Here is a 27,477-nt window from a genome sequence, read left to right on the forward strand (position 1 = left end):
AGCACGAACGATCCCTTCTGGAAGGACTGAAACCTAAAACACCACGCGTGTCAGTTCTTTCAGGAAAAGAAGACAAGAACAGGACTGGACATGGAAGTTTGTTTTGAGAAGAAGCCATTCTGGTCAGAAATGAGTGAAATATCTGGTTATAGATGTGGCTTTGTTTAAAATCCACGGGACTAGCAACGTTGGCCCTTTAGCCAGAGCTGATAAGTGCTGGTTTTTAATTCCATAACCGAACTGAACTGAGCTTGGCAGTCATGGAAAGGTAGATATATTTAGGTGAATGTATGCAAGATATTTCAGTAGGTCATGTACAAACTTAGTGAACTCACCCAGCCTGCCAGCTCCCCACTGAAAGCACTATTTCCAGTATTAATAATGTACCAGTGCTAAAGTGTCAGTATTAATAGCCGTGACCATTTAGAACTTTATTTCTCATTTCAGAGGAAAACCCACAAATGGTGATTACCGCAGGGAGCCTCGCGAACGGAGCCGCAGCCCCATTGAGCGCCTGCACCCTGCCCACCTTTACACACACATGCCCAACCTCGCCATGGAGCAGCCGCTTGCGCTAACCAAAAACAGCACCAAGATCCACAACTCACCAAGCGCCAGCCCCATCGAGCGCCAGCAGGTAAATCACACAATCATCAGAGTTTGTCATTTTTTGCTAATTCTTTATACATGAAGGCAAGTAAATTAAAATTTACCAATAAAAATTACCAATATAAAACTGGTTTTTAACTTCTCTTATATTGGCAAATGCCACTGGAAAACTTACCTCTTATCTGCAGAGAGTCGAGTGAACTGGAAAGGGTTCTGCTTTATAAATGATACACAACAGAACGTTTGTGCTGACATCTGTTATGACTTGACTGTTTTTAATCGATGTATTGTGTATGCAGAATCGTCCCTCTGTGATCACGTGCGCCCCTGCGAACAACCGTAACTGTAACCTCTCTCACTGCACTGTGTCTCACAACGGCTGCTTGCCTTCAAACTACAGGAGACCTTCTAACTGTGAGTGTACTAAAGTCTTCATTATATTCATAACCTGATGGCAAATTGTTTGCCTCACCCAGACATGCAGGTGGTGTTTAGACATTGCTTTGTTGAATGGGGATGTTAATAAAACAACTACATCACAAATCCAAACGCAGCAAAAGGCCATTAAAAACATCTTAAAGAGATTGTGCTTGGCACCGTGTTTACACCAGAATTCTAGAGTCCAATAGACAGAGAGAATGCAAGCGTGGGGTCATGGGAAATAAGGTTTGATTTCTCTGTTGGGAGCCTGCAGTTTTTCTCTGAGCACAGTGTAATTTACTCCAGAAGGGTTTATGTAACCGCAAAGCTTTCCTGTCCTCTTTTTTTGTCATTTTATTAACTTGGCTATCCATCATGTGTGCTCTGAATTCAACAAGGATTTATAAATCATGTTTTTGTTCATCTCTCAGTACATGGACTTGAATTTGAGCAAGTAGCTCCTACTTGGTTGGAAATGAGATATTCACAATTTTTCACACTTGCCAAAATAACTTGGAAATCAAGAGTACGACTATTTACCCCTCAAAAAATCGACAAAGACATCAAGGCCAAGTTCTAAACTCCACAGCAGGTAAAATAGTATGCAACCTGTGTGAGCTGTGGCAGGTGGTAATATTTTGATCTAGGTTTTAGTTCACCATTATTTAGTTTTGAGGTTTTGAGACTTGGTCCATAACAACTGTGACTGATAGACTGTTGTTGCTCCTCAGAATATGCAGCAAAAAAGCAGCTGACAGACAAGCAATTTATAACTTTTTTGATGTTTTAAGGGACTGAGAATTTTTTCATGAGAAAACATGAACTGAGAACATTTTTGCTGCCTGATGCTTTTTTTAATAGAATTAATACAGTATATTACCTGATCCACCACTTTTGTTTTGTAATGCAGAAGCTTAGCATGTGGTATAGTAACTAACTGGAAGGGCAACAAAGCAGTTAAAGCAAACCTCACAATTTTCATCCCCAGGAACCAATAAGGTTCAAGACACACCACACCCTAGCCAACATGATTAATGACCAGCATAACTGATTATACAATATGCCTGTCCTCAAGTTTGTAATTGTGGGAAAATTGAGAATGCAACATTATTATTTCATCCGTGTTTTAGTAGTTCAGGAAATTACAAACTGTTAACATCTCATGGCAAAATAAATAGATTGTTTAAACCGGTTACATTTAAAATACGAGTGTCTGTAATGTTAAGATGTCTAATAAAACGATGCAGACTCATTTAGTACAATTATAATTAACTGACTCAATTTCACTTGTGTAATAAATCTCCATTCTTGTTCCCACTTTAGCAAATGCAGCATGTGACCCTGTGATCGAGGAGCATTTCCGTCGCAGTCTGGGGAAAAACTATAGAGAGCCGGAGCCAGTCACCAACTCCGTGTCCATCACCGGATCGGTGGATGATCACTTCACCAAGGCTCTGGGAGAGACCTGGCTCCAAATCAAAGCTAAAGGAGGCTCCACCGGAAGCCCCGACTCCTCACCTAACACTCACATGGTCAACATCAATCACTCGCCATCCCTAGTTTCCTGAAACAGAGGACCAGCTGTGCATCCCGCTCTCCTTCCAAACCGCTTCACTCTCAAAGCGACTGTGCATGATTCAGCTCCTTTTCCGGCAGCGCTAGCATATTAGCCATGTACATAAACTGACATTTCCTTTTGTTACATTTTCTTTCTTTATTTCTTTCTTTCTTTCTTTCTGTCATATATTTAGCTTGGAGGCCCAGAACAAAAGAATTAATAAGCAGGATATGATTTTGGTTTAGAGGACAGTCAGCTAGCATCCTAACCACCTGCCTCAGATACCAAAGAAACCTCTGATGCAAACTTTTTGCCCAGTTTTATTTCTTCACACTTGGCTCCACATGTCTGTCTTCTCTCTGGTTGTCTTGCACCACACTGTATATCTGTTCCATCCTCTTAGCTTGTTGGAGTCTAATGTAGACAAACATTTTCTTAAGGGTTATCTCTGAAAGTAGACTTGTAAAAGGAGGCGAGAATTGAAAACTTTTTTAATTCAAGTGGCCGAATACAGTTCGGCATAGAAAAGGTTTTTTGTTTTGTTTTGTTTTTTCCCTTTCCGAGCAGAGATGATAATCCTGAGAAGAGGTTGGTTTTAGTGAAACTCCCCCCAGCTCACCTTTCCCATAATGCCCTGATTTCATACGGGGATCTTTGACAGAAATTCTTTTGCACTATAACGGCCATAAATTAATTGTTGGAGACTCGTTTCTTGGCCAAAATGTTAAACGACTGCTGACGCAGTGGTGGGTGATGTTTGTTTGACGTCATTAATTAGAGCTATGTTTGGGGGACGGTGGAGTCTTGATTATTTTCGTCTCTTTTTTAGGTGGGTGCTGACAACTGGACTGTGTCGAGTTAACTCGTGGGCATTTTCTTCCCCAAGCACTGTGGTTTCAGAAGAGTAGCTAAGGTTTTGAGGGTAAACTATTGCTTAACAGTGCATGAGTTATGTGTTATTTTTAAATAGCTGGTATCTATTACTGTGTAGACATTTCATTCGTAATACTAGTAGCTTTTTCCTCAGATTGTAGTTTATTTTTCAGTAACAATCCTAGATAAACTTACTGCTGGTACAGTTGTACTCCATATTATTATTTTTTATTCAATATACATTTTGCTAAAAGCAGATACAGAGGACAGCCTCCGGACAGGCCATCTATATATTAACAGTGGATGTTTATGATATTAATTGGTGGTACAGGATGCTGTTAGCGGTTTTTTTTTTTTGGCGTGACTGAAACATTCGCGGCTACATACAGGTCAGCTGAGAGTTGACAATCTGCTGAAAAATATCGAGAGCTAAGTTTTGTTTTGTTTTTCTGTAAAGTTTTGGCTGCAGCTGTTAGTCTGTATTTTTCTTTACATTGTTTATTTAAACGCCAAGCCTGTACCAAGGTGAAAGACATTCCTCCCATAGGGAACTTAGTACAGGTCTCGCTTTCAGCTCTCATTTTCTATCAGCAAAGCTATTAATCAGTATAAAGTTGATGCACAGGCTGAGGCGTCGCTCATCTTAAGCTTGTCCTTACATTCCGTCAGATCCCAGCAAATCCATTCGACATCAACAAATCTCGGAGAGCTTGCTGCCAGACTGGCGTCTTTACTGATCTCTAAACATCACTTTTATTAAAGAACTCTACAGAGAAGTCTGTTTCACCTTGTACATATGTGAGAACATGGTCATTCGCTGCATCAGGCCATCATCGCGTCCTCCTTGTGCATGGACAGCGAAGAGGGAAAGACACAGTGTACTGAGGTCAATATCCACACATTTCACTACCATTTTACTAGGTAGGAAACTCACTTTCTCTTCTTGACACACATTTACCTTACACACTCTAGGTAAATCACATAAAAACAAACAAAAATTATATAGGCAACTATAAGACCATCGTTACGCTGTGCGTAATGAATGTACAGAGAAAAAAAATCGTAGGTATTTTTTGAGGAACAATTAATTTGTTAATGATATGTAGCTATTTAATTTGTTTTCCCTGTCCGTTATTGTAATCATGGTTTTTTTTTTTTGTTTTTTTTTTTTAAAGAAAAAAGTTGATCTTTTTCATTTGTAGACTTATCTGTTAAAGGTTTAAAGTGCAGGAACACAGTTATTGTATGAAAACACTGCGTTATAGCCACTTGTGTATTATTTTCTGAAGGCTATTGAGCAGTCTCGACCTAGTGTCGAACACAGGCTTTTTTAGCCGTCTCTGGAGGCAAGCAAACAAAAATCACTAATCATTACAGGAGCAGTTCCTTTAAAAGTGAAATTCATGCTATTGTCCTCTTTAACCCAAACGGTGTATAAATTGATATCTGAAATTGGCTTCTTGAGTTTTACACTGGAGCTATGAGACTAACGCTAGTTTAAAAAAAAGGCAGCTACTGGGCTCTGGTTTAGCACCAAACTCCAGTAAGAACAATGATTTTCAAATTTCCACTGTGAAGGAAGTATTGCAAGTTAAAAGTGATGCTGGTTTGTGTTTCAATCAGTTTTATTGCATTTTGCATGCAGGCTTATTGGAAACTCTTTCTGTTTTAGCAGCGTTACTGAGCCACGTCTCTTGAAGTCAGTGTGTGATGATTGACACAGTGCGTACGATGCTAAACTGGAGGCTCCCTGCTTCCTTTACATGTTGGCTGTATTAGACTTGTAGCTCCGGTGTAAAAATAAATTTATGACAATAGTCATGTCATGGTTGATTTTGGGATACAGAGGAATTGAAATGTTGGGTTCACTGTAAGAGGGACTCCACTCTGACTTTACTGTTTGTGTTTAACTGCCATTAAAACCGCAAATCTGAGGAAGATCATGTGCGCTTCCAAAGGAATAAACACTAGAAATGAACATTTGAGCTTTCACTGCTAGTGTATTTCTGAATGGTCTGTAAATCTGTATTATAATCTCATTTTGTGGCCTTGTTTCTCTTTTGAATAAACCAATTGGCAGGCCATTGTTTTGTACTTAAAGTAGCCTTGATGAACAATAAAGAGCTCTTAAACTACACCATGTGACTCTGTTCCTCCTTTAACAACCTTCTCACATGAAGTCGATCAGAATGCGTTTGGTGTCACACACTTTTCTCTCTCTGTATGCTTAGTGTTTGTACTACATCTGCTTTAATAAGGTTAGTTAACGGAGATGCTTTTCAGATCAACGCCAGTGTGGTGCTGGGATACGACCTCAAGTGTTCTGGAATATATTTCGATCTCTTCTAGTTTATTATTGTGCCAACTCCCGTACAATCTCTTCAGCTGTTATAGAAACGATCTATTGTCTGAGCTGCTGTTATAGAAAATTCATGCATGTTCATTTAGACCACAAGAAAAAATATCAGCGTGTTTTAAATATCAGTAGTGCAAGTAGCTCATCACTGACCAACACTACGCTAGAGTCTATACTTGGACAGATGCATGTGTTTAATAGCAAAGGATCTGGGGTTTTCTTTTGTGCTTCAGTCCCAAGCTGATGGAAGACGGAGCCACTTTATCCGACCTGAGTATAAACAGAGCTCAGTCACCTGTGTGTAAAGTAACACAGCATGTGAAACCCCAGTGACGGAGCTGGTACTGTTATTAAGGTTGGAGGACGAGTATCCACAGAAAGCTCAAGGAAAGAAATGAAACAGAACTCATTTTGTTTTTGTCCAGGAAGCTTTTTTGTAAAGATAAAGTATTTATGATTATCAGCACTTCTAGGTTTAGATTTCAAAATAAACACAGTTTATTTTCACTTAAATCCCAATTCACCTGAGCACAATAAATGTGACTAATGACTGCCTCATGTACATCTGAGCTTCCCCCATCATCACGTTACCTTCACACAAATATTTACCACTACAAGATAATATTTTTGACCATTTTTATTTAAGGAATTTTTACATGTAAACACTGTCATTAAAATGAGTTTGTTTAGAGACACAGATATGATATTATATCTTTACACATTATTAGATATGATATTTATTAGCTGTTCATGACAGACAGTAAGGATTTTGACATTTGACTTTAAGTAATGAAACAATAAAAGGCTTTATTTTGGTTGTGGACAGCAGGACTGTATCTGTAACTCAACGTAAACAGAAGTGCTGTGTTTCTTTAATCAGTGATTAAAGTGCTGGATCCACGTCACCAGAGGAATGTGTGTTGATCATCGGAGTGGTTTTTCAGCAGTCATGTAGGCTGGTCGAGGTGTCCGGTGCTGATCTGTGTCATGTTCATCTGTCCTTAAATACTTTCATCATCACTCATGTCCCAAATCTGGAACACAAAGCAGAAAGAAGTTGCTGTTTATAGTAAATCATCGATGACAGAATGCAGCCTGTTAAGAAGCTTATGGTTACTGAAATACTATGATCATTTTATTAAAGAACAACCTGTTGTAATGATTTTTTTTTTCAATTTACAGTCAAAGTTGTGGAAAGTAAACAAAAAATAAAACAAATTAAGTTTACACCGACCAGGAACAGGAGCTAGAGAGGGTGGAGCTTGTGATAATCATAATTACTGATTGGTCACACACAGAATGAACAGCCAATATACTTTACACTGCATTTTTTGAGCACGTGAACAAAGCAAATGTGAAAAGACGAGCAATGATGTAGAACCAGCAGCAGCTAAACAGTCAATTGCTAAATTATGAAAATAGGTTTGTCTTTCACGCATCTCTAATTATTGTTTGAAAGATGAGGATTTATTTTGTGCGTGTGCGTGTGTGTGTGTGTGTGTCGGCGGTTTGTCTTCGTGTCAGACTTGAGAGCAAACTGCAGCTGTTGTGTGCAGTAGGAGTTTGGAGAAGCTGGGTGTGGGATTGATGTGTGGCTGCTTTTGTAAAAGGACATTTTTTCCCTCCTACAGCACACCTGGCTGTCAAAAGCTGCTGAGTGTCATTGACATGGTAATAAATGCCGACCAAAAAACCCCTGACACACAACACAAAAACCACACACAAACACACAACACAAGCAGCACACTGGCTCAGAGCAGAGCGAGCACTTTGAAGTTCCAGCCAAAGTCAGAAAATAAAGAACTTCACAGATAAGTGTGTGAGAGAGAAAGAGGAGAGGGAGAAAAAGACGGTCTGTGCTGATTTTTTTTCCTGCAGGAAGTGATAGAGGCCTGTGACTAAACACACACAAACACACACAAAACTGACTGCACACTTTTGTGTCAAATACACTGCTGCCACACTGATGCTAGAAAATTCCACACATTCCTGCTCCAGAAACACTCTGCGTAGTCTGGATCAGACTGCAATGGTATCCGGGCTGACTGACACACACACACACACACACTCACTCACTCACACACACACCAGCTGGCTGTAACAACAGGCCTAAGGCTCAGACTTGAGTTCTATGAAGCACTCCACTGTGAGCAGTGTGTAATAATCAACTTTACACCACAGCGCTGTTGAATTCTCCATTCCGATTGGTCAGATATTGTTGATTCTTTTTTTTTATACCAGCAGCTCTGACCCCGGTGCTTACTCACAGGCTTAAATCCCATTTTTTCTGCTATCATATAAAAAGGTTGTTGGTACGGTGAAGTTTTCTGTGAGGAGATGACTTTACTAGTCTCCAGTGTCAGTGCTTCAGAACAGTCAGAGGTCAAACTTTAAGGGTTTTGTTTTTCTCAGCAACATGGTAAGGTTGAAAAGTACATGACATTCATTTATTTCTTACAAAAAGTCACTTCAGAACATGAGGTTATTGGACAACAATCAGCTCTGTTATGTTTAATTCCTTATGTACATCACTTATAGTGTATACTGAAGTAGTGTATTGTATGCTCACACTTATACATACTCCTCTGCTGTAATTGTGACCCAATAACCCTGAGATAACACTAACATAACATCACTATAATAGTTTATCTAACTAGCTTGTTTGTGAAGTCACAGGTCTCGGTGTAGCCTGTGAGGAAAGTGCTATTTACCCTCTTCCACAGACATGAGCACACAGACGCTATGACTGCGGTGTTGTTCTGATTGACAGCAGAGAGGCTTTTCTGTCTCTCAGAACCAGGCAACGCTACATTTTGTTTTTTGGAACACTAGCACTGACAAGATGTGAACTCGGGTTGCACCATCAGTAAACACCCTGGCTGGGACACGTCATCTCCATCACAGGGCAACATGCGAGCTATATTCCCCCGAGACAGGGAATGAACCATGGACTGTGAGCTGTGAGGCAGAAATTCTACCCCGTTTGCTGTAAGAATATCCTCCACACTTCTGGGAAGGCTTTTCAGATTCAAAAGAGAACACATCCTCTGGGTGACACCGGATAGAAATCTTCTTTACCTGTGTGCTTATTTGGTCAAATATGGTGTATTCGTGTATCCAGGAAATTCATACTTGAAGTCCATTTTGTTAAAGTTATCGACTGTTCACTGGAGTCCCAAACTGTTACTAAAACTAGCATGGTCACTGTAGCCCAAAGCCTTAGAGATGCCTACAACTAACCCTCAGAAAGCACGAGACACTATTCAGAGGTTAGGTTAGTGTAGTTCTGCTCAGAATGTGACACATATGCAGCTCTTACAGTAAAGCTGCTTGCTGTGTGGCCTCTCGGCTTCTTCTCCTCTTTGTGGTCGTGAGATCACATCTCTCACTTCATTCCTGGAAGATTAGAATTAAGCAGACTGTAATTAGGTGCTCTCTCTCTCATAGGGCAGTAATTGGATATGATAAATATGTGAGGTGTACCGGTATCCATTGCACCGATGATCCATTACAGGTGTGTATTGTGTGTGGGGTGTATTTTTGATTCCGATTGCTCAGAAGGTGGTGACTGATGTTCTATAACAGCAGCTCTGACAGCAGCTCCAGCAGGTCCGTAATAACACACCAGGTCTATTGTGTTATCATTTCTATAGTAACAAACTTCTACACAGGGACTTCTGTTGCAAACGCTTCAAATAAACAAGTTAAAAAATGTGTGGCGCTGTTGATACGGTAATTGTTGGAGGAAGTCTCCAGTGTAAGAACTTAGTACCAAGGAACAAAAACTGTTTGTTGAGTTTTTCTTCTTCTTTTTTTTTTTTTGAGGCAATCTGTAATTTTTGTCAGTTTATTTTTGTCTTTATCTTCAAGAAAAAAAAAAAAGTCAAACTGGTTATAACACATAAAGAGGATAGTAACTTTGGTGGAAGACATTTTACAATATTAAACTGAATATTAAATCTAAACCAATAAAAGGGATGTTGTTCTTAATTAATTAATTAATTAATTAATTAATTGCTTGCTTTTCGATAGCAACTACAAATTGATAGCAATTTAATAGCTATTAAAGTAAGTTGATTTTGGGAATTGTTTATTCTTCTTTTAACACTGAAAAAGTTGGTGTATGTGAGCTGTATAGCTGCTGATATCAGGTACTGTACATGCTTTTCAGGAAGAATTGATGTGGGTTGAAGTTTTTCATTCATTTCTGCACAAAACCCGAGAGACTCGTTTATATAAATATCCAAAACTATGTTAATGTCTGTCTATAAAGATCTCTATATCTACATATTTATCTATAATTATCTATAACATTTAATTGTTTACTTACGTTGGAAATTGGATATTTTCATTTCTATTGACACTAAGGTTGTTAATCATATCAATTTATATCTATGAAGAAAACTCAGGAACTTAAAAAGACCTTTCCTGATATTATAATATATTAACAGTTACAGTTCATTCTGTACACGTTATATAACGTGGCCATGTGGTTGAACTGTTCCATCATATTACAGCCACTTGCATACTGTAATCAGCAGCCTTTATTATTCACTTATACATTACAACACAGTTAAATTTGTTTTATTTGCATTTCCCAGGTTGTTATAAGGGGTCGAAGCACAGGGTCATTGGCAGCTTGGTGGTACTGGGGCATGAACCCCTGACCTCCCATCAGCCTTAAACCGTGAGCCACCATTCTTATTAGGCTGTAATGTAATGAGTAATGATGTAATGAGCTGCAGCTTCAGTAAGCTAAACATTAACATTTGGTGTATTGCGATAACATTTTGGGGTGGTGATGGATCTGGGCTCTGTTCTGTAAATGTTGTCTCCTTTTAGACGCCACCATCCAGACTTTTATGCAACCAGACATTTAAAAGTTTTGGTTGAATAGCTCAACTCTACATGTTGCTGCTTTGGCACATTGTTATATGTGTGTGTGTGTGTGTGTAAACTGTGTATAAGAACAGAAGCTAGCACTTTGAGTTCAAGTTAAACAACAAAACCGAGAAGAACATCACCAGAACAGATCATCAAAGTGACAAAGGAAGGGATTTTTTTTTAAACACGTGTTAATGTGTGAGAAGCAGACGGTGTAGTGGTTGTGATAAAACTGAACAAGCCATTAGGAGTTCACCAAATGGAACATTAATTTCAAATAATAGCCCACAGAAATGAGATGAAGAAAAGCTCATCTGCATGGACGAAGAAAATCTCTTTTTATTATATAATTTTGATGTAATGACACACTGCGGAACACGCTGTGCTTTATTCCGGGTTGTAAAATAATTACTGAAAGGAAACGTACAATACGGCTGAGACTTTCTCCATTCTGTACAGCCAGTGGTGAGTAATGTGATGTGCTAACATTAATGGTACACTCGGAAGATAACACTGATTTCCATTATGATTTAACATGTGCGCTCCACATTTACACCTGAAGGTTTATGAGCTGGAACACAGGAGCAGTCCAAAGAATGGAATCAAAAGGAAATGGTCAACAAATGACCAAGCATTTTAAACCATTATCAGAAACGCTGCCCATTTTCCCTCTTCTAATGACCATAGAGAATAGACTAATGCAGAAAAATAAACTACACACATATTTTGCTTTATGTCTGATGAATAACTGACATCATTAATGACATTGTTAAAAAACACACTAGTCACCCAATCCTCAAATTGTAGATACAGCATCATATATGAAATGATTAAAATAAAGTAAATACTGAAAATGCATAATGTAATCAATGCATAATAATCATAATGCAATGTACTATAGCAGATTCAGAGGTCTTATTATCATTAAATTGTTGCCTTATGAACTGAATTTGTATTTATACAGTTGTATCATCAAATAAAGTATCATTACTTTTTCAAGATTTTACATCGTATCATATTGTGTGAAAGTCTGAGATTTATATCCATAGCAATTAGGTTGCTATATACACTGACAAACCTCTTTATTATAAACACATTCATGCAACTAAGCAATCAGCCAATCATCTGGCAGCAGCATCGTAATACATCAAATCTGAATCAGGACTGATGATTTAGTTCATGTTCATAGTAAAGAAACATTTTGTTGAGAAAGGTCAAAGGGAAATGGCCAGACTACTTTTGAGCTGACATGTTGGTTACTATGGTAACTCAAATAACCACTCTTTGCAACCGTGTTGAGCAGAAAAAAAATCACAATGTACAAAACACTGAGCCTTGAGTCAGACGAGCTACAACAGCAGAAGACCACACTGGGTTCTGACAAGACAGGAATCTGATGCTACAGTTTGGGTACAAACCAGAGTCACACATGTGCAAGTCACAAGTAAGTCTCAAGTCATGAATGTCAAGTCAAAGTCAAGTCGAGTCTTTTTTAATATTTGTCAAGCAACTCTCAAGTCTCAAATTTGCGACTTAAGTCTGACTCGAGTCAAGTCATATGACCCGAGTCCCCCATCTCTGGTACAAACTCACCCAAACTAGAGAGCTGAATATTCATCTGCCTTGAGTTTAGAAACGGAAAACTATTATATACAGCTGAATTTTGCAAAAAAGACCAGTTGACATTTTTCCAATTTCCAGCTGTATATAATTGTTTTCCGTTTATAAACTCAAGACAGATGAAGTTCTACACATACAGTTCAGAGTCTACACCGATAAAATAAATAAACTTCACTTTAGATGCTAAGTAAAAGAAAGCTCAATGAAACTAACGTTTTTTTTTAAATAAAAATGAACTTTCCGCAAAACTGTAATCAAATGGTGCAGGCTGTTTTTTGGTACCTGGAAAAACAAAAGACTGAAGCAGGGGACAAAGTCTCATACAAAGTCCCATAGTTATGGATCAGCCTTCCAATTAGTGTTCAAGACTCAGACATAGTGTCAATGTTTAAGTCAAGGCTGAAAAACTCTTTGTTTCTCTTTGTAAAAAAAAATTTCTCTTAGGTTAAGGCACGGGTCTAGAGAGCTCACTTTATATCCCTGAGTGACCTCATATGTCTGACTTATCATCTGGCTTTCCCTTCCATTTCTTCTGTAGTACTGTAGCTCTGCTGTTACTCCCTGACTGCAGTCTGCTCACATCTCAAACCATTAGAGGACAAAACCTACTAATACCTAATAATCTGTGTTCCCTCTATGGCATGAATAACAACAAAGGCCTCTGTGTATTATATGTTGATATAATGCATATGTGTTGATGATTGGAAAAACAGATGAAAGCGACCTTGCTGAAGCCTGCGCTGACGGCAGCCGTGTACAGGGGTGGGCTGAACACCCCCAAATTTGGGTCTTGCCCACCCAATCAAAGTTTGACTTTTCTTATTTTAGCTAAAGGGAAAAATAACTCAAAAACTTTTGATTGGGGAAGCAGCCTACAGCCAATTGGCAATTATCTTTCTGCAGCAGCCCCAGACAAAGCCCCGCCCCCAGGGCACAGAATAGTTTTTCACCACTTGCCTCACACTACTATCAGTTTGAAACGCTTACAGGTTCTAGGTCCATACTGTTTTTTTTTTTGTTTTTTTTTTTTAAGTTACCACTGATTGCCCACCTATTATTTGTAAAGCCCCCACCCAATAAAATTGCCTGGAACTGGCCCTGAGTGAAGCGTTTATTTATAACAAGAATTTCCATTTTTATTATATTGCATAACTAATGGCTCATGCATCATAATTAATACATTTTTACTTATTTCTTAACTTTATATTGTGCATGGGCTCTATAAAGCTGAGATAAAACATTGAACATTATATAAAGCTTTACTTTCAAAAGCCCTACTCTTTAGAGATCAAAGAATAAATGTGAGTAGTGAAGGACATGCTGTACAGACACTAATGCAAATATTACCACCTTTATCACATGGCAGTGGAAATGATCTCCCTTATGGTGCACTGTGTCTGTGATGGAAAATTCAATCAAGGATGTTCAAAAACCACTTACCTCCAGTGGGATCATAAAGTGATCCATAACAGTAAGACACAGACTTCAATACAATATGAGACGTAATGAGTTTCTGAAGTTTAAACAGAAAACACACAAAAAAATCCCTTCTGTTTAGAGACTGTTCAATGTAAGAAAAAACAGACGTATTATTTTAACACAATTCGACAATGTCATGTCAAGATAAGTTGCCTACAGGCTGATATTTAATTACAGCTGTATCTGTGGCACTGCCTCAAACTGCCACACCATAGCAAGGCTTTGGACTAGAAGTTCACACTGGACTGATTTTTAATCTCACTGCAAGCTCTATTGACCAATCCCACCTGCTCCCACTGAAAGTTTGATCAAATCCCTTAACATGCAAGAGAGGGGAGCATCACTGATCAAGGGCAGGTGGGTTGGAAAACGTTGCAGTAATGCTGCATTTGAATTCTACTTTAGAAGTGGGCAGTCTGAGCTTGAAAGGACATAATTTCCAATTTAAACATGGACGCCATTCGTCATTTGTTAGCACCAGTTACTCTGTGTACTCCTTATTTGAGGAAACTATCCTGAGTTCCAAAAGTGTTTTCTTTGGCTTTTCCTGGTGGGAGGTCAGGAATTACAAGTGTGAATGTACCATTACTTTCAGTTCTACAATACAATCAAAAGCAAGAAACCATACACAAAAATGCAGTTTCCACCAAGCAGCTGAGAAATGATCACTCTTTCATGCCAGAGCTGTTTAGCCAAAATGTTCATTAAAAACTGGCTTTAACACATGACACATAAATAATGAGATTCTGCCTGCAATGTCTATCATGTAAGCTCTTTACTTTGATGAACTCTCTCCACTTGATAGCTTTCACTGATGATCATGTAACGATGTCAAAATTTGGACAAAACTGAGAGCTTTCCATTCAGCTGGCAAAGATGCTATCTTGGTAGCACGTAAATGCTGCTTATGTAGTTCCAGGTTTCCAGCCAAGGCATCTCTCTCAGTTGACTGCATATCTATTAACATATCTATCTACTGTATAAGATTTAAGATTATGCATGAACAAAATGTAATTGAGTTAAAAACAAAAGAATAGAAATAGTAAGAAAGAAACAGAAATAATAGAATATAATATGCAATATGTTTACGTTACATGTAGTAGCATGATTATGCTAATTGTAGTAACAGTATAGAACGTGCAAATATTCTGTGCTGTTACTGCATGTAACGAGTAAGTGATTATAGACACATAATCAGTCTAAGTCTAATGCAGACTGTCTTCTACTCTAAATGCTGACAGTCGTCTGCTACAATTACACGCCAGGCAGCAAAACTGCAAATTGGATGCGTTCTCAATGGCTTACACATGCCTAGGGACTCAAACAATTCATGCATTATCCCAACTGCATGCCAACTGCGGAGGCTTAACTCCCATCTGCTTTGCATACTTGGAAATAAAAAACAGTGTGAAAATGAACCCTTTGCCTTTTATCACTAAGTTGCTGTAAACATGGAGATTTTAATGACTCAAAAGACCACACAAGCTGCAATTAGACCTGAGTTTGCAAGCCTTTTTCAAATAAAGGATTTCTCTTTGATGCCATACACAAGCGAAGGCTTTAAAAGGTTTGTCACCAAACAATTAAAGGTCCAGATTATATGAAGTAAAACTGATTAGTTGTTGATCCCATTTCCACTGAATGTGTAGCACTGCTTCAAACAAATCACATTTCGTGCCAAGTTAAACCGAGTCTAATCACCGAACTGATGCCTCAATTATCCTCCTTCCACAAGCCGATTGGCCATTAAATAGGAATTTTGTAGAGATGGAAAATGTTTGAGGTGATGCATAAGGAAACATAAATTCAATTTGGTTTGCTTTGATTTCAAAGCTGATTAGTACAAAATGTATTAAAATCCCACATCAAAGCTCTGCCAAAATGATAACTGATGAGATGAACTCATGGTAGAAACTAGTTGCTCGGATAATTAAATAGTTAAAAAAATTGAATGTATCCCAGAACAAAATGCACTTTTACACATATTATTTCGGTTGCCACGGCTAAATCAGAGGGATACTGGCTAATTTTGATTTGTTCACTATTTTCTGCACATAATTAAACAAACCAAAAAGCAAAATAAATAAATAAATAAATAATTGGAAAGACAGAGAGATGCTAAAAAGGAGTTTCAGTGTATCCCTGTAGTGATCTTTCCAGTCCTCATGTGAGTGCTGTTGCTAATGAGTTTGTGAGCGTTGTTAGTGATTGCACATAGACAAGAATTTATTCAGGTTATTCTAGCAGGACTTGAGGTTTATCTGGGTTTCAAAGATCTATATGGGACTAGCGTTTAGCACTAACTCTTAGCCACTGTTAGTGGCTGTTTTTAAGTGCCTATCCATGTGGGCACTCTTAAACAACTACAATCCCTTAGAAATGCCATAAATTTCTTCAAATGTTGCTGTAATGGTCCTCAAAACTTTACCAATGTTCTGTGACCAAACCGTCCAATGAAGTTAAATGCCATTTGCATGGATCTTTTTATTCTCCCATAAATGTTAAATATGAATCTCTCTTTACAGAAAGCTTTACTCTATCAAAGACTCAACATATTTCTTTGCTTCATTCATTTTTAGGTATACGCTCAATAATCCACTTTATAAACACCTGTACGCCTGCTCATGTATGTAGTTATCTAATCGGCCAATCATGTAGCATCAGCACAAGTAATTATATCCAAGTCAATGAAAGTGTTTTATATCAAACATGATAATGTGTTTCTCTATGACTTTGTAACACGGAGTTTGGTGCCAGATGGGCTGGTTTGAGTATTTCAGAAACTGCTGATCTCTTTGGATTTTCGCACACAACAGTCTCTAGAGTTTACACAGAATGATTTTATGCATTATGCTGCTGCCACATGATTGGCTGATAAGACAACTGCTTAATGAGCAGATGTTCCAAATAACATGGACGGTGATTATCGCTACAAATTCATTGTGAATAAGTTCTTACTATAGAAAGTGCTGAAAAGCACCAGGATTGTTTCTGACAGAGAAAGCCATATTTGCTCATGAACTATCGTGAGTAAAGGTGAACTTTATTCCTTGATGGCATATTCCCAGGATTAATTAAAGGATACACCTCTGACATTTCACTTTGTTCTTCATTTGTCATGAGAGGTAGCATGCTGAGCTTGGCTAGGGACATGCAGTCCTTTTGTAGAGTTACTCTCTGAGGGGCGAGTGGAGGAACGGCATGAAAAGACAAATGGACTCCCTGAGGCAATGGATGTCAAGGTGTTCTGAATAAAGTTTCTGTATAATTTTATCAACATGGGTTTTTAGTGGTGTAGGGATCTCCAATCTGGGCCAGGATAATGGCTCAGGAAACTGACAGGCATGGATTCCTCCTGAGACTATGTAAATATAGCAATGTATTTTAGGGAAAAAACAGTATTAACAAGAAGAGCAAGAGCATGAAAGAAGAGCCAGGATTAGAAAGTGTCCTGAGGTTGTGGAGGTCATTATTAATGATGTTATATCACCGTGTTTGCAGTGTGAGACAACTTTATTAAGAATACAGTGAAATATAAGACTTCCAGTGTTCATATTTTTCACTCCCACTATGCACTCTATTGGCGTTCTTCAAATCAATTGCTGTGCCTTTATTAAAGCCAGTGCTGAAGACGATGCTGGTTCAGTGATTACGGTTAACTGATCAGAAGGTTCTGAGTTCATATACTGGCTCTGCCAATATACAGCTGTGAGTCTCTGAATAAAAGCCTCTGCCAAATAAATAAATATAAATATAAATGAAACAAGTTCTCTTGTTCCACTAGACCACAAAACCCACCTGGCAGCACTTATCGGCTTATCAGTTTAAATCAACTGCTCCCAGTCAGGAGCTGTCGAGTGCATTAGAGGGTTTACACTTACTGTGAAGCAATGCAACATTGTACAACATCCTAAATTCTTTCGAAACCTTGTTGCTGCATATGATGCTGCACTTACAGATGACAAATGACATTTTGTTTTTAATAAAATGCTGCCTCAAACAGCTGTCTCATCTCATGCGGTGAGGTGTAAGAAGATAACATATCATGATCCGCTAGCCAGCATGGAGAAGGGAAATTGTTGGGTTTTCCCCTTGGCTCTGTTCTGCAGCGCCTCCTCCAGCTGCTTCCCTTCTACATCTCCAAAAGCCATTTCACATCTCCATACTCCCTCAGGAGCATGAGTCACACTCCAAGACAACACCAAACCATGAACGCTAAGCACACACGCACACACACACACACACACACACACACACACACACACACACACACACACTCAAAACTTTGAAACAAAAGCCAGGTCCAGTGAGCTTTGAACAGATCCACTGCTACACTTTCATAAGACTTCTTAACCATGGTTCATTTGGTACATCATCATACATGATACATCATCATTAGACACTCCAAAACAATAAAATTAGAGTAGAAACACAGTATTAGTGCATAATCAAGGTCAGATTTACACCAGAACCATTTCTCTTTCCTCATTCACTCCCTTCATGTAGGGCAAATTCACATAAACACCAACTATCAAGCAAAGTGCTTTAGCAGAAGGGAAACAGAGCGAGGTTCTCCTCTTGGGTGTGGTGGCCAAGCTAAACGCATAGCAGCAACATCTGCGGTTTTCTCTCAGTATGAACGGATGCTTCAATCCTCCTGCTCTCCCTCCCTTAGCGACACACTTCCTGTTTCACATATCAAGAAAAACAGTTCGGCGCAATTCGCGGACCCACAGCTTCCGGACTGAACTTCACTTTCCACCACAACAAAACAAGTTCGGTAAACATATAGATGTGTCCTGAGTCATGTTTAGAGTGTCGTGATTTGTTCAACAAGCACACACTGACAGGATTTCAGAAGTTGTGAAGCTGTGTTCAAAAGCTTGTGTGCCATAATGCTAATGCAAATCTGACTAAAGTAATAGAAAGTAAAAAATAAAATGCTACGATGAACAGATCAAAGCAATTTCAGGCTGATACGACCTGGAATCAGAGGATCACAGACACCATCGCCTGCTGTAGATTTTTATCCATACTTACCTACATCATCTTATTCATTCTTTACAAACAAAACAAACCTTTGATTTTATTATAGTTTATAAATCAACACTATAATCAACATCCTAATAATATATACTTATCCAATACACATCAAAGGCAAAATATCCAGGAATACTGATGTTTAAGAACAACTGGTCATTTCCTGTGGCAAAAATAAAGTTGCATGATGTCATTTAGTGTCATTGTTACTGTTGGCATAAAATGTTACTGTGGGAAGATGTCCTGTTTAATGTATTTTGAAATGGATAAGAAGATGGCACTGGAGACTGGGAGATCACTCAAGAGCAATGTGAACATTTAATGATTGTTAGTAATGCTGTAATATAACTAGCAACTATTCAGTTGATTTTTTCCCCCCGTTTCCTTATGAAGTTTTTTTAGTTACTTGAGCCCATTAAAAATAATTTAAGTTTGTGTAAGTTGTTCTGAGCTCTGAGGTCTGAATACTGATTTGCACAATTTTAGTATTTATTCTTTATATAAGTATAAATAAAGTATAACTAAATATATGTAATTTTGGCTGGGTGGTAGCACGTGGTTCACAAGGGGTTTAGAGGTACGTTGACAAAAAGCATACAGCAGGATCAAATATGTAATATCTACATAAAAAAAAAAAAAAAAAAGTAACCAAGATAAATACTGTCATATAAACAACAAAAACATTTTAGGTATACAGTCGTATGCAAAAGTTTAGGAACCCCTGACAATTTCAGTAATATAAATGAAAATTGTCAGGGGTTCCTAAACTTTTGCATACGACTGTATTCTTTAATAACAGGGCATGTAACTCCAATCACATTCAATTTCATGTTTTAAATTAATTCTCATACTGCTGTTAATCAAATGTTTCTGATCAACTCCAAATATATTTCATCTTCTTGGTTTCATCTGTGGCTCTCGGTTAAAAATATCAATCAGTAGAGATGAATAAAAGACTTTCCAATAATTTAGATGTACCAAAGAACACCGTATAGATCTTGATTTACAAATAGAGAAAATGGCACACTGGAGTGACATCACCAAGAACAGGACAGCCCTGCAAAACTGATGAAAGGACTAGAAGGAAATGTATCAGGGAGGCTGCCACATTACCTACAGCAACATTAGAGGAGCTGCAGCAATATCTGACAAGTAGTAGTCACTCCCTGTATGTGACAACAAGCTCTCATCTACTTCATTGTCCACATCTGGGCTTCTGGGTAGGTTAGAGAGGTGAGAGAGAAGCACTTTCAACAAACAAACATCCAAGTTCAACCAAGTTTCACCAAAATCTGTGGGAAAATGTGTCATGATCTGAGACCAAAACAGAACTCTAGTCAAGATATACATATAGAATCCTGGAATCCTGGTATTTCCAAATACCAATCTATTTTGGTAACAAATCTGCAAGGCTCTGCCAGACAACAAACAATAAAGAAGGTTTTCACCTTCTAGCACTAAACAACCAAAAAGCACAAATCCAGGTCATTAAAAAAAATACCTTCTTTAAAGGAATGGAGTCAAGCTCGAAATCCTTTCAAACTCATGTGGAATGACCTGAATACGATTCTGCGCAGAAGATCCCTTCGCAATTTGATTTACCTGGAGCATTTTGCAAAGACGGTATGATGTGGTATGGAAAATGTGCTGAGTTGGAAGGGCTCTTACTCAAAAGACTAAGTGCTGTATTACAAGCAAAAGGTGGTTTAACAGACTATAAGAGATGTGCAAGCAGGTTATTGTTGTTATTCTTTTTTTTCAGTTTTTAAAATGTTTCTATTTGGATTTCCACTTGACTTTTGATGGTTGCTATAATCACATTAAAGGTGGAAGAATAATCTCATGTGATATCTTGGTTTCATTTCTTAAATCAGCAAAAATAAAAAAATCATCTTAACAGGGGTGTGTTTACTTTTCACATCCACTGTTAATGTTGCAATTTGATACTGGATGCAGAATATTCGGTCTTACTGTATCAGTAGATATGATTATATATATTTTTTTTAGTTATAATCTTATTTCTCTGTATGTTAATGCTACTGAATGCTAGAATTTCCTCCAGGATCAATAAAGTCAATCAATCTGTCTGTCTGTCTGTCTGTCTGTCAATCTGGCAGATAAAAAGATGGACATGTTTAAGGTAAGAAGGAATTTTGTAAATTCTGTCTAGTTAATAAAAGAAAAAATATGAATTGTAGTTGTATTTCTTGCAGTAATGGAGCAGGTTAATTTACTTATACTGTATGTTGGGAGTGTTAAGACATATGTACTTCACATAGCTACATACCTTAATATAGCATTTCACTGAATTGCTATGATGTAACAATAACATATCCAGGTCTTTGATGGTGAACTGTGATGTGGTAGCTCAGTTAAGTTGTTGGACTACTGATCGGAATATCATGGGTTCGAATCCCAGGTCCACCAAGCTGCCACTGCTGAGCAAGGCCCTTAACCCTCAATTGCTCTGTTGTATAAATTGAAATAAAAATGTAAGTCACTCTGCATAAGGGTGTCTGCTAAAAGCCATAAAATGCAAATGAACTCCCTGCACCTTTTAGAAGACATAATGATGTCCAACAGTCCATATCTGTATGTTTGAGCCCCTAAAGTGAAGAATAGAGAAGTCTCCTATTAGAAGGAACATGTCTGAACATGTGCACACATACTCCAGGTCCTCACACCCAGGCTGTGTAGGAACTCTGTCAAGCTATGGTTTATGAATAAAGTGTAAGAAGAGCCTTCCATGTTTGATATACAATCTCTAACTGCTGATTTGATGCTGGGGGCTGTAGGAGCAAATCAAACACAAGAAAGGACAAGTCCTTCAAAAGGGCACAAGCTAGCACAAACCTGTCTTTTTTTTAATTATACTGTACGTGTGAGTCGCATCCAGCTGATGTGTGGTTTAAGCTGAAATCAAAGCTCAACCACAAGACCTCTTTAAAGGCTTGGGTTTAGGGACAGAAATCTTTTAATGATGATAACTGGAAGGCTTCCAAAGACAAGGGCAAATCACTTGAAACAAGAGAGCGGCTTATCACGGATCAAACATGAGCCCTGGTTCTCAGCAGCTGGGAGATGGCCTAACCGCAGACGGTGAACTGATCTTACTCTTAAGACTGTCACTTGGCCATGATCTTTGAACAGATAGTTTAATGTATGTTCCTCTTGTGGCGAAGAGCAAACCACAGACAACAAAAGCCTCAGTCAGCACCCACAACAAAGTGTCAGGAGTGCATATAGGAACAGGAATATTTACTGCAATCTATCACCACAGAGCTACTCTGCTGTTTCAACACCATGTTATCAGTACGCTGAGCCCCTGTTTTGATCTTCAATACAATGCCTATATCCTTCAATCCAAAAATACAGCAGCAATTTCAGAAACACAACAACAGACCAAAAATTGCACACCAAAACCAAAAAACATAACACCAAAAACCACAACAGCAAAGCAAAAAATACAACAACAAAAAAAAAATCATCCCAAAACACAACACCAAAGCTAAAAATGCCAGCGCAATTCAGACAACACACAAACAAAGCCAGAAAAACAAAAGCTAAAACACAAGTTTAAATTCAGAAATAAGACAACAAAGACAAAACAGCATAATTACTAATTATGAATTCACTGCAGTGTTCTTGATTTGACTGTTTTTAGGGTTTTATGTTCTACTGTGGTATTTTTAGCTATGCGGTTTTACCATTGCATTTTTGTTGTGGTGTTCTTGGTTTTGCTATGGTGCATGCATATTTTCTGTAGTGTATTTACATTTGCTCTGGTGTATTTACATTTGGTGTGGTGTTTGTAGTTTTGCTGTGGTGCATTTACATTTGCTGTGGTGTTTGTAGTTTAACTGCGGTGTTTGTAGTTTTGCTGTGGTGTATTAACATTTGCTGTGGTGTTTGTAGTTTAACTGTGGTGTTTGTAGTTTTGCTGTGGTGTTTGTAGTTTTGCTGTGGTGTTTGTAGTTTTGCTGTGGTGTTTGTAGTTTTGCTGTGGTGTTTGTAGTTTTGCTCTGGTGTTTGTAGTTTTGCTCTGGTGTTTGTAGTTTTGCTGTGGTGTATTAACATTTGCTGTGGTGTTTGTAGTTTAACTGTGGTGTTTGTAGTTTTGCTGTGGTGTTTGTAGTTTTGCTGTGGTGTTTGTAGTTTTGCTGTGGAGTATTTACATTTGCTGTGGTGTTTGTAGTTTTGCTGTGGTGTTTGTAATTTTGCTGTGGTGTATTAACATTTGCTGTGGTGTTTGTAGTTTTGCTCTGGTGTTTGTAGTTTTGCTGTGGTGTTTGTAGTTTTGCTGTGGTGTATTAACATTTGCTGTGGTGTTTGTAGTTTAACTGTGGTGTTTGTAGTTTTGCTGTGGTGTTTGTAGTTTTGCTGTGGAGTATTTACATTTGCTGTGGTGTTTGTAGTTTTGCTGTGGTGTTTGTAATTTTGCTGTGGTGTATTAACATTTGCTGTGGTGTTTGTAGTTTTGCTGTGGTGTTTGTAATTTTGCTCTGGGTTTGTAGTTTTGCTGTGGAGTATTTACATTTGCTGTGGTGTTTTTAGATTTGTTATGTTTTTAGATCTGCTTTGTTTTTAGTTTTGGTTTTCTTTAGGTGCCTTTTGCTTGTTTGTGTGTTTGTACTAATAGGACAATGCAAAGTTTTGATAATCTAAAACAAATGTATGTGCACACAGTCAACTTTTTAAATAATTTCAAATCTTTGCATACTTTGCTTTGTAAAGAACAGTTTTACAGTACGCTGATCATTATAGTATATGAATGCAAATGTTCACAACACATGCAAATTCTGACCTTAAATTATTTATTATTTAGCAGAACATAATAAAGAAAATGTTGAACCGACCTCAATCTTTAAAGATTTATTAGCTCAACAGATTATATGGCTGCTTATACACACAGCTATTGGAGCAGCTTAAATGCTGAAAATACATACACATATCTTTGCCATCTACCACAAGCCATGCTTTGTTTATTTTCTTCCCTTCTAAACCAGATTTTTCAGTTTCTTTTATGAATCCCAACAAAGCTACAAAGTCAAAGCCCTGAAGCTAAAACTGTAAGTGCCTACCATACATTTTAAAAAAACATATGATGCACAGGAATAGACATGCACTATAAGTCTTTCACTATAAGAACAGTGGGTTATTCCTTAGAAATTAAAGAAACGAAAAATGAAGTGTATCCTTGCATTTGTATTGTTGATATGCTGTATCTATCAGTTCAAGATGATTGTGTCAACTCTGTGATTGCAGTGATAGATTACAGTGTCACATACGACACAATAACAAGTGCTTGAAATACTGAACAACTCGACAAAGCACTTTGAGGAAAGTGTGTGATGATTTAAGCATTAGGTACAAAGTTCAGACAGCAAGTGTGTCCTGGCTGATCAACTTTTGGTGTAAGGAGAAAACTATGTTTTCACATCATTTTACCTACATATTTTAAATAGGGTGACAAATGAAAAGAATAAAAGTAGATTAGTCATGTAAAGTATAAAAATCCCAAAGGTTAAAGAAATAAGAAAAGTTAGAATGAGGTTACATCTTGCAACACCTCTAGAGGATGGAAAATCTGAACATGGGGAAGGTCCTATCTCTCTATCCCATGTGTCGGGTGAACAATCGTGGGATGATAAGAGCACTCTTCCCAAAGGGCTCCAAAGAGGATCAGAGCACAGCCCAACAGCCCTGCAGTCAGCACTACCCCAGCTGGGGCCTCAAGAACTGATAAAACACTGGACGTGCACCAGCACAGCTCTGTATGGCCAACTTTTGTACTCTTACACACACCCATCCTCTCCCTCTTGTGAACTGGTTCACATCTCCGTCACACACATTAAACTCGAGTCCAGATCCGATCGTTATCTCTGCGGTGCGATTCACAGTGGTTAATTATGGCCAGGGGCACAGAGCTGTGTTTAACATTTGGGCAGAACGTGGTGTACTAAAATACTTATTTAAAGTGACTCAATAGCCACAAAGTGTTTCGCTACAAAATGCTACAAGGCCAAACTAAAATATTAAAGAGATTCAAAGCTAAGGGGAGAAAAAAAATCTGGAGATTATCAAAGCTCATGTAGTGGCACCTGGTATATAATGCACTGATTTTCCTGCCTGGACAGGATCAGGAAAAATCTTGTGCTAGGTTAGTATTACTGCTTTAATAAAAACCAAGACTTGGAAACAGCTTTTATTCCTAGCAATTAAGAATTAAATATCAAATGTACGACTTTCAAGTCATTATACTTTTTATAACATTATTTTAATAACAATAATAAACTCTGGTGGGAAGGGGCTGATTTGATGATGCAGTTTTGTACTGAATTAAATTAAAACTATTTACCTTTGCACCCACTGAATATAAGTATCACTGAAGCATCATGGAATTTAAGCAACGCTATTGTTTTACTGTCAAGTTTCGATTTCATTCTTTTTTTTTGTTAGCAGACCTATAATTTTAAATATATCATATAGAGTAGATATAGAGTGGGAAAAAGTAATACGTGGTCAGTCAGGTAGAAAAAAAATGATGTATAGTTTACAGAAAATATTTACTTAATTACTTAATTTAAACAAGTTTCTTAATGAATAGAATACATGATGTAGCGTGAGTGTGATCAATTCAAGTAGTATTAAATCACATGAGGACGTTGGGAACTACTGTATAGTACATACAAAATAGTATTAAATGTAGTCAATTAAACCACACATTGTAAAACAGTGACATGGTAACGTGACTGTTATAAAGCACCAACGTTGTTGGTTTGATTCTCAGCTCAGATACAAACTCTGTGTTTCATTTTAATCAGGGCTTTGAAAATAAACACTAACATGTTGGATCTATGAAAACTAATTGTGTTAATGTTACTCAATTCAATCACATGGGTTGAATCAAGTGAATTCAACAAGCTTTTTTTTGCAGTGTGTATAAGTACCATGACATGATTTTTTTGTCATATTGTCCAACATATACTGAGATCTCTCAGTAAAATAAATAAAATAAAAAAATAAATAACTAAAATTATATATATATATATATATATATATATATATATATATATATATATATATATATATATATATATATATATATATTATATAAATACAGATTTTTGTATTTCAAAAAAATTATTGATATATTTTATTTTTAAAATTATTTTACAGTAGCATTACATCTATGGTACTACTAGTACAGATTTACAGTAAAAAGTAGGGCTGGAGAAAATTTAAATTTTATAACCTTTATTATATTAATATACTGACTAAAAGCGATGACACTGCAAAGAGTTCTGAGAAGTCGACCAAACCACAAATGATGAGATTTAGCCATCATGCCGTGCATTACACCATGCTACTCATGACCCAGTCCTGTCAACACACGATGCATTGAAATGTCTGCCAAAAATACATTGATTCTCTGAATAAGTCAGTGTTTTGGAGGATTATGAGTGTTTTATGGTTTTGTGTGGAACACTATAACGTCAACAGGAGAACTGTATCATTTTGCCTTAGAGACACAATGCAATCCTTATTGTGAGTGTGGAGGAGAGTTAGTATGAGGGGAAGTGAATGTGAATGAGAGCTTGTAAACAGAGCCTTTTTGTCAACAGTGTTAGGAGAACTCTTGTGGTTCATACACTAACAGCCTTTAAGACAGATAAGAGCATCATTTACCAAACTGGTGGAGGCTAACAGCCCACGCTGACAGGAAGAAAGAAAGGATGACAAAAGATTTTTTTATATTTTACCGAAAGCATTCATAATGCTACTATGAACTGGTGAGTCTTCAGAGAAACTGGGATTTCGTCACGAACTTCCTGATTTCCAGTCACTGAATATTTTTTTTAACCAGCATTAATGAGTAGTTCATCCATTTCATTATGCCATCTTCCCCTTAGCCTAATGTAATTGATCTTCTTGCTGTCTTTGGTGTCAAAAGTTCGATACTTTAGTTTGGCAGTAAAAGATGATCTGGACCCATCCAGGGTGTACTTCCATCTCATCTTTGGTGTTCAGTGTGGTGGATAGGCTCTGGATTCACCACAACCCTGACTAGGTCTACTTCAAGCCTTAATTGTCCACACAATGAATTTAGAAAACACATTTCTCCCTGAATTCCTGCAGTTATCCAATCCTGTGGCAGCAGCACAATATAATATAAGTTCTTCAAACTTCAAAATGAGGAAAAAATATGATGGCTGGTTTGGGTATTCCAGAAACTGCTGATCTCCTGAGATTTTCACACACAACGGTTTACACAGAATGATGAGAAAACACCCAGTGAATTGCATTTCCATTCGAATAACATTGAGCTAACAGGAAGGTATATGGTAACTCCAGTAACCACTCTTTATAACTGCAGTGAGCAGAAAGCATCTCAGAATGTACAACCTACTAAATGTTAAACCTGTTAGCCTAGCCTACTAACATACCTAACTCACCACACAGTCACCTGTTGCTCCTTATTGAAAACAGCCTTGCTAATTTGGTGACGCTGTATGACACTTTGTATATTAAAAAAGGACAAATTGACATTGTCAATCAGCACCCTAGATCCCTAGCTAGTAAATTGATATATCGTGTACACCAGTTGAGACACTGGTAAGAACCAGGCTCGTGATAC

General features: G+C 37.7%; 2 protein-coding genes across 5 annotated transcripts in view; one reads left to right on the forward strand and one right to left on the reverse strand.

Moving 5' to 3' along the window:
- vgll4b (vestigial-like family member 4b) overlaps positions 1–5,597 on the forward strand; it is a 38,071-nt gene extending 32,474 nt beyond the window's left edge. For all 4 annotated transcript variants that reach the window (XM_060857789.1, XM_060857790.1, XM_060857791.1 and 1 more), the window contains 3 exons: positions 448–637; positions 909–1,023; positions 2,353–5,597. In XM_060857789.1, coding sequence (XP_060713772.1) covers positions 448–637; positions 909–1,023; positions 2,353–2,597 — 550 coding nt within the window. In that variant the 3' untranslated portion in view covers positions 2,598–5,597. The remainder of the gene's footprint in view (positions 1–447; positions 638–908; positions 1,024–2,352) is intronic.
- Positions 5,598–6,438: 841 nt separating this feature from the next.
- atg7 (ATG7 autophagy related 7 homolog (S. cerevisiae)) overlaps positions 6,439–27,477 on the reverse strand; it is a 96,603-nt gene continuing 75,564 nt past the window's right edge. The window contains exon 20 of the mRNA XM_060858718.1: positions 6,439–6,850. Coding sequence (XP_060714701.1) covers positions 6,818–6,850 — 33 coding nt within the window. The 3' untranslated portion in view covers positions 6,439–6,817. The remainder of the gene's footprint in view (positions 6,851–27,477) is intronic.

The sequence above is a fragment of the Tachysurus vachellii genome, chromosome 22, assembly GCF_030014155.1.
Source record: "Tachysurus vachellii isolate PV-2020 chromosome 22, HZAU_Pvac_v1, whole genome shotgun sequence".
NCBI lineage: Eukaryota > Metazoa > Chordata > Actinopteri > Siluriformes > Bagridae > Tachysurus > Tachysurus vachellii.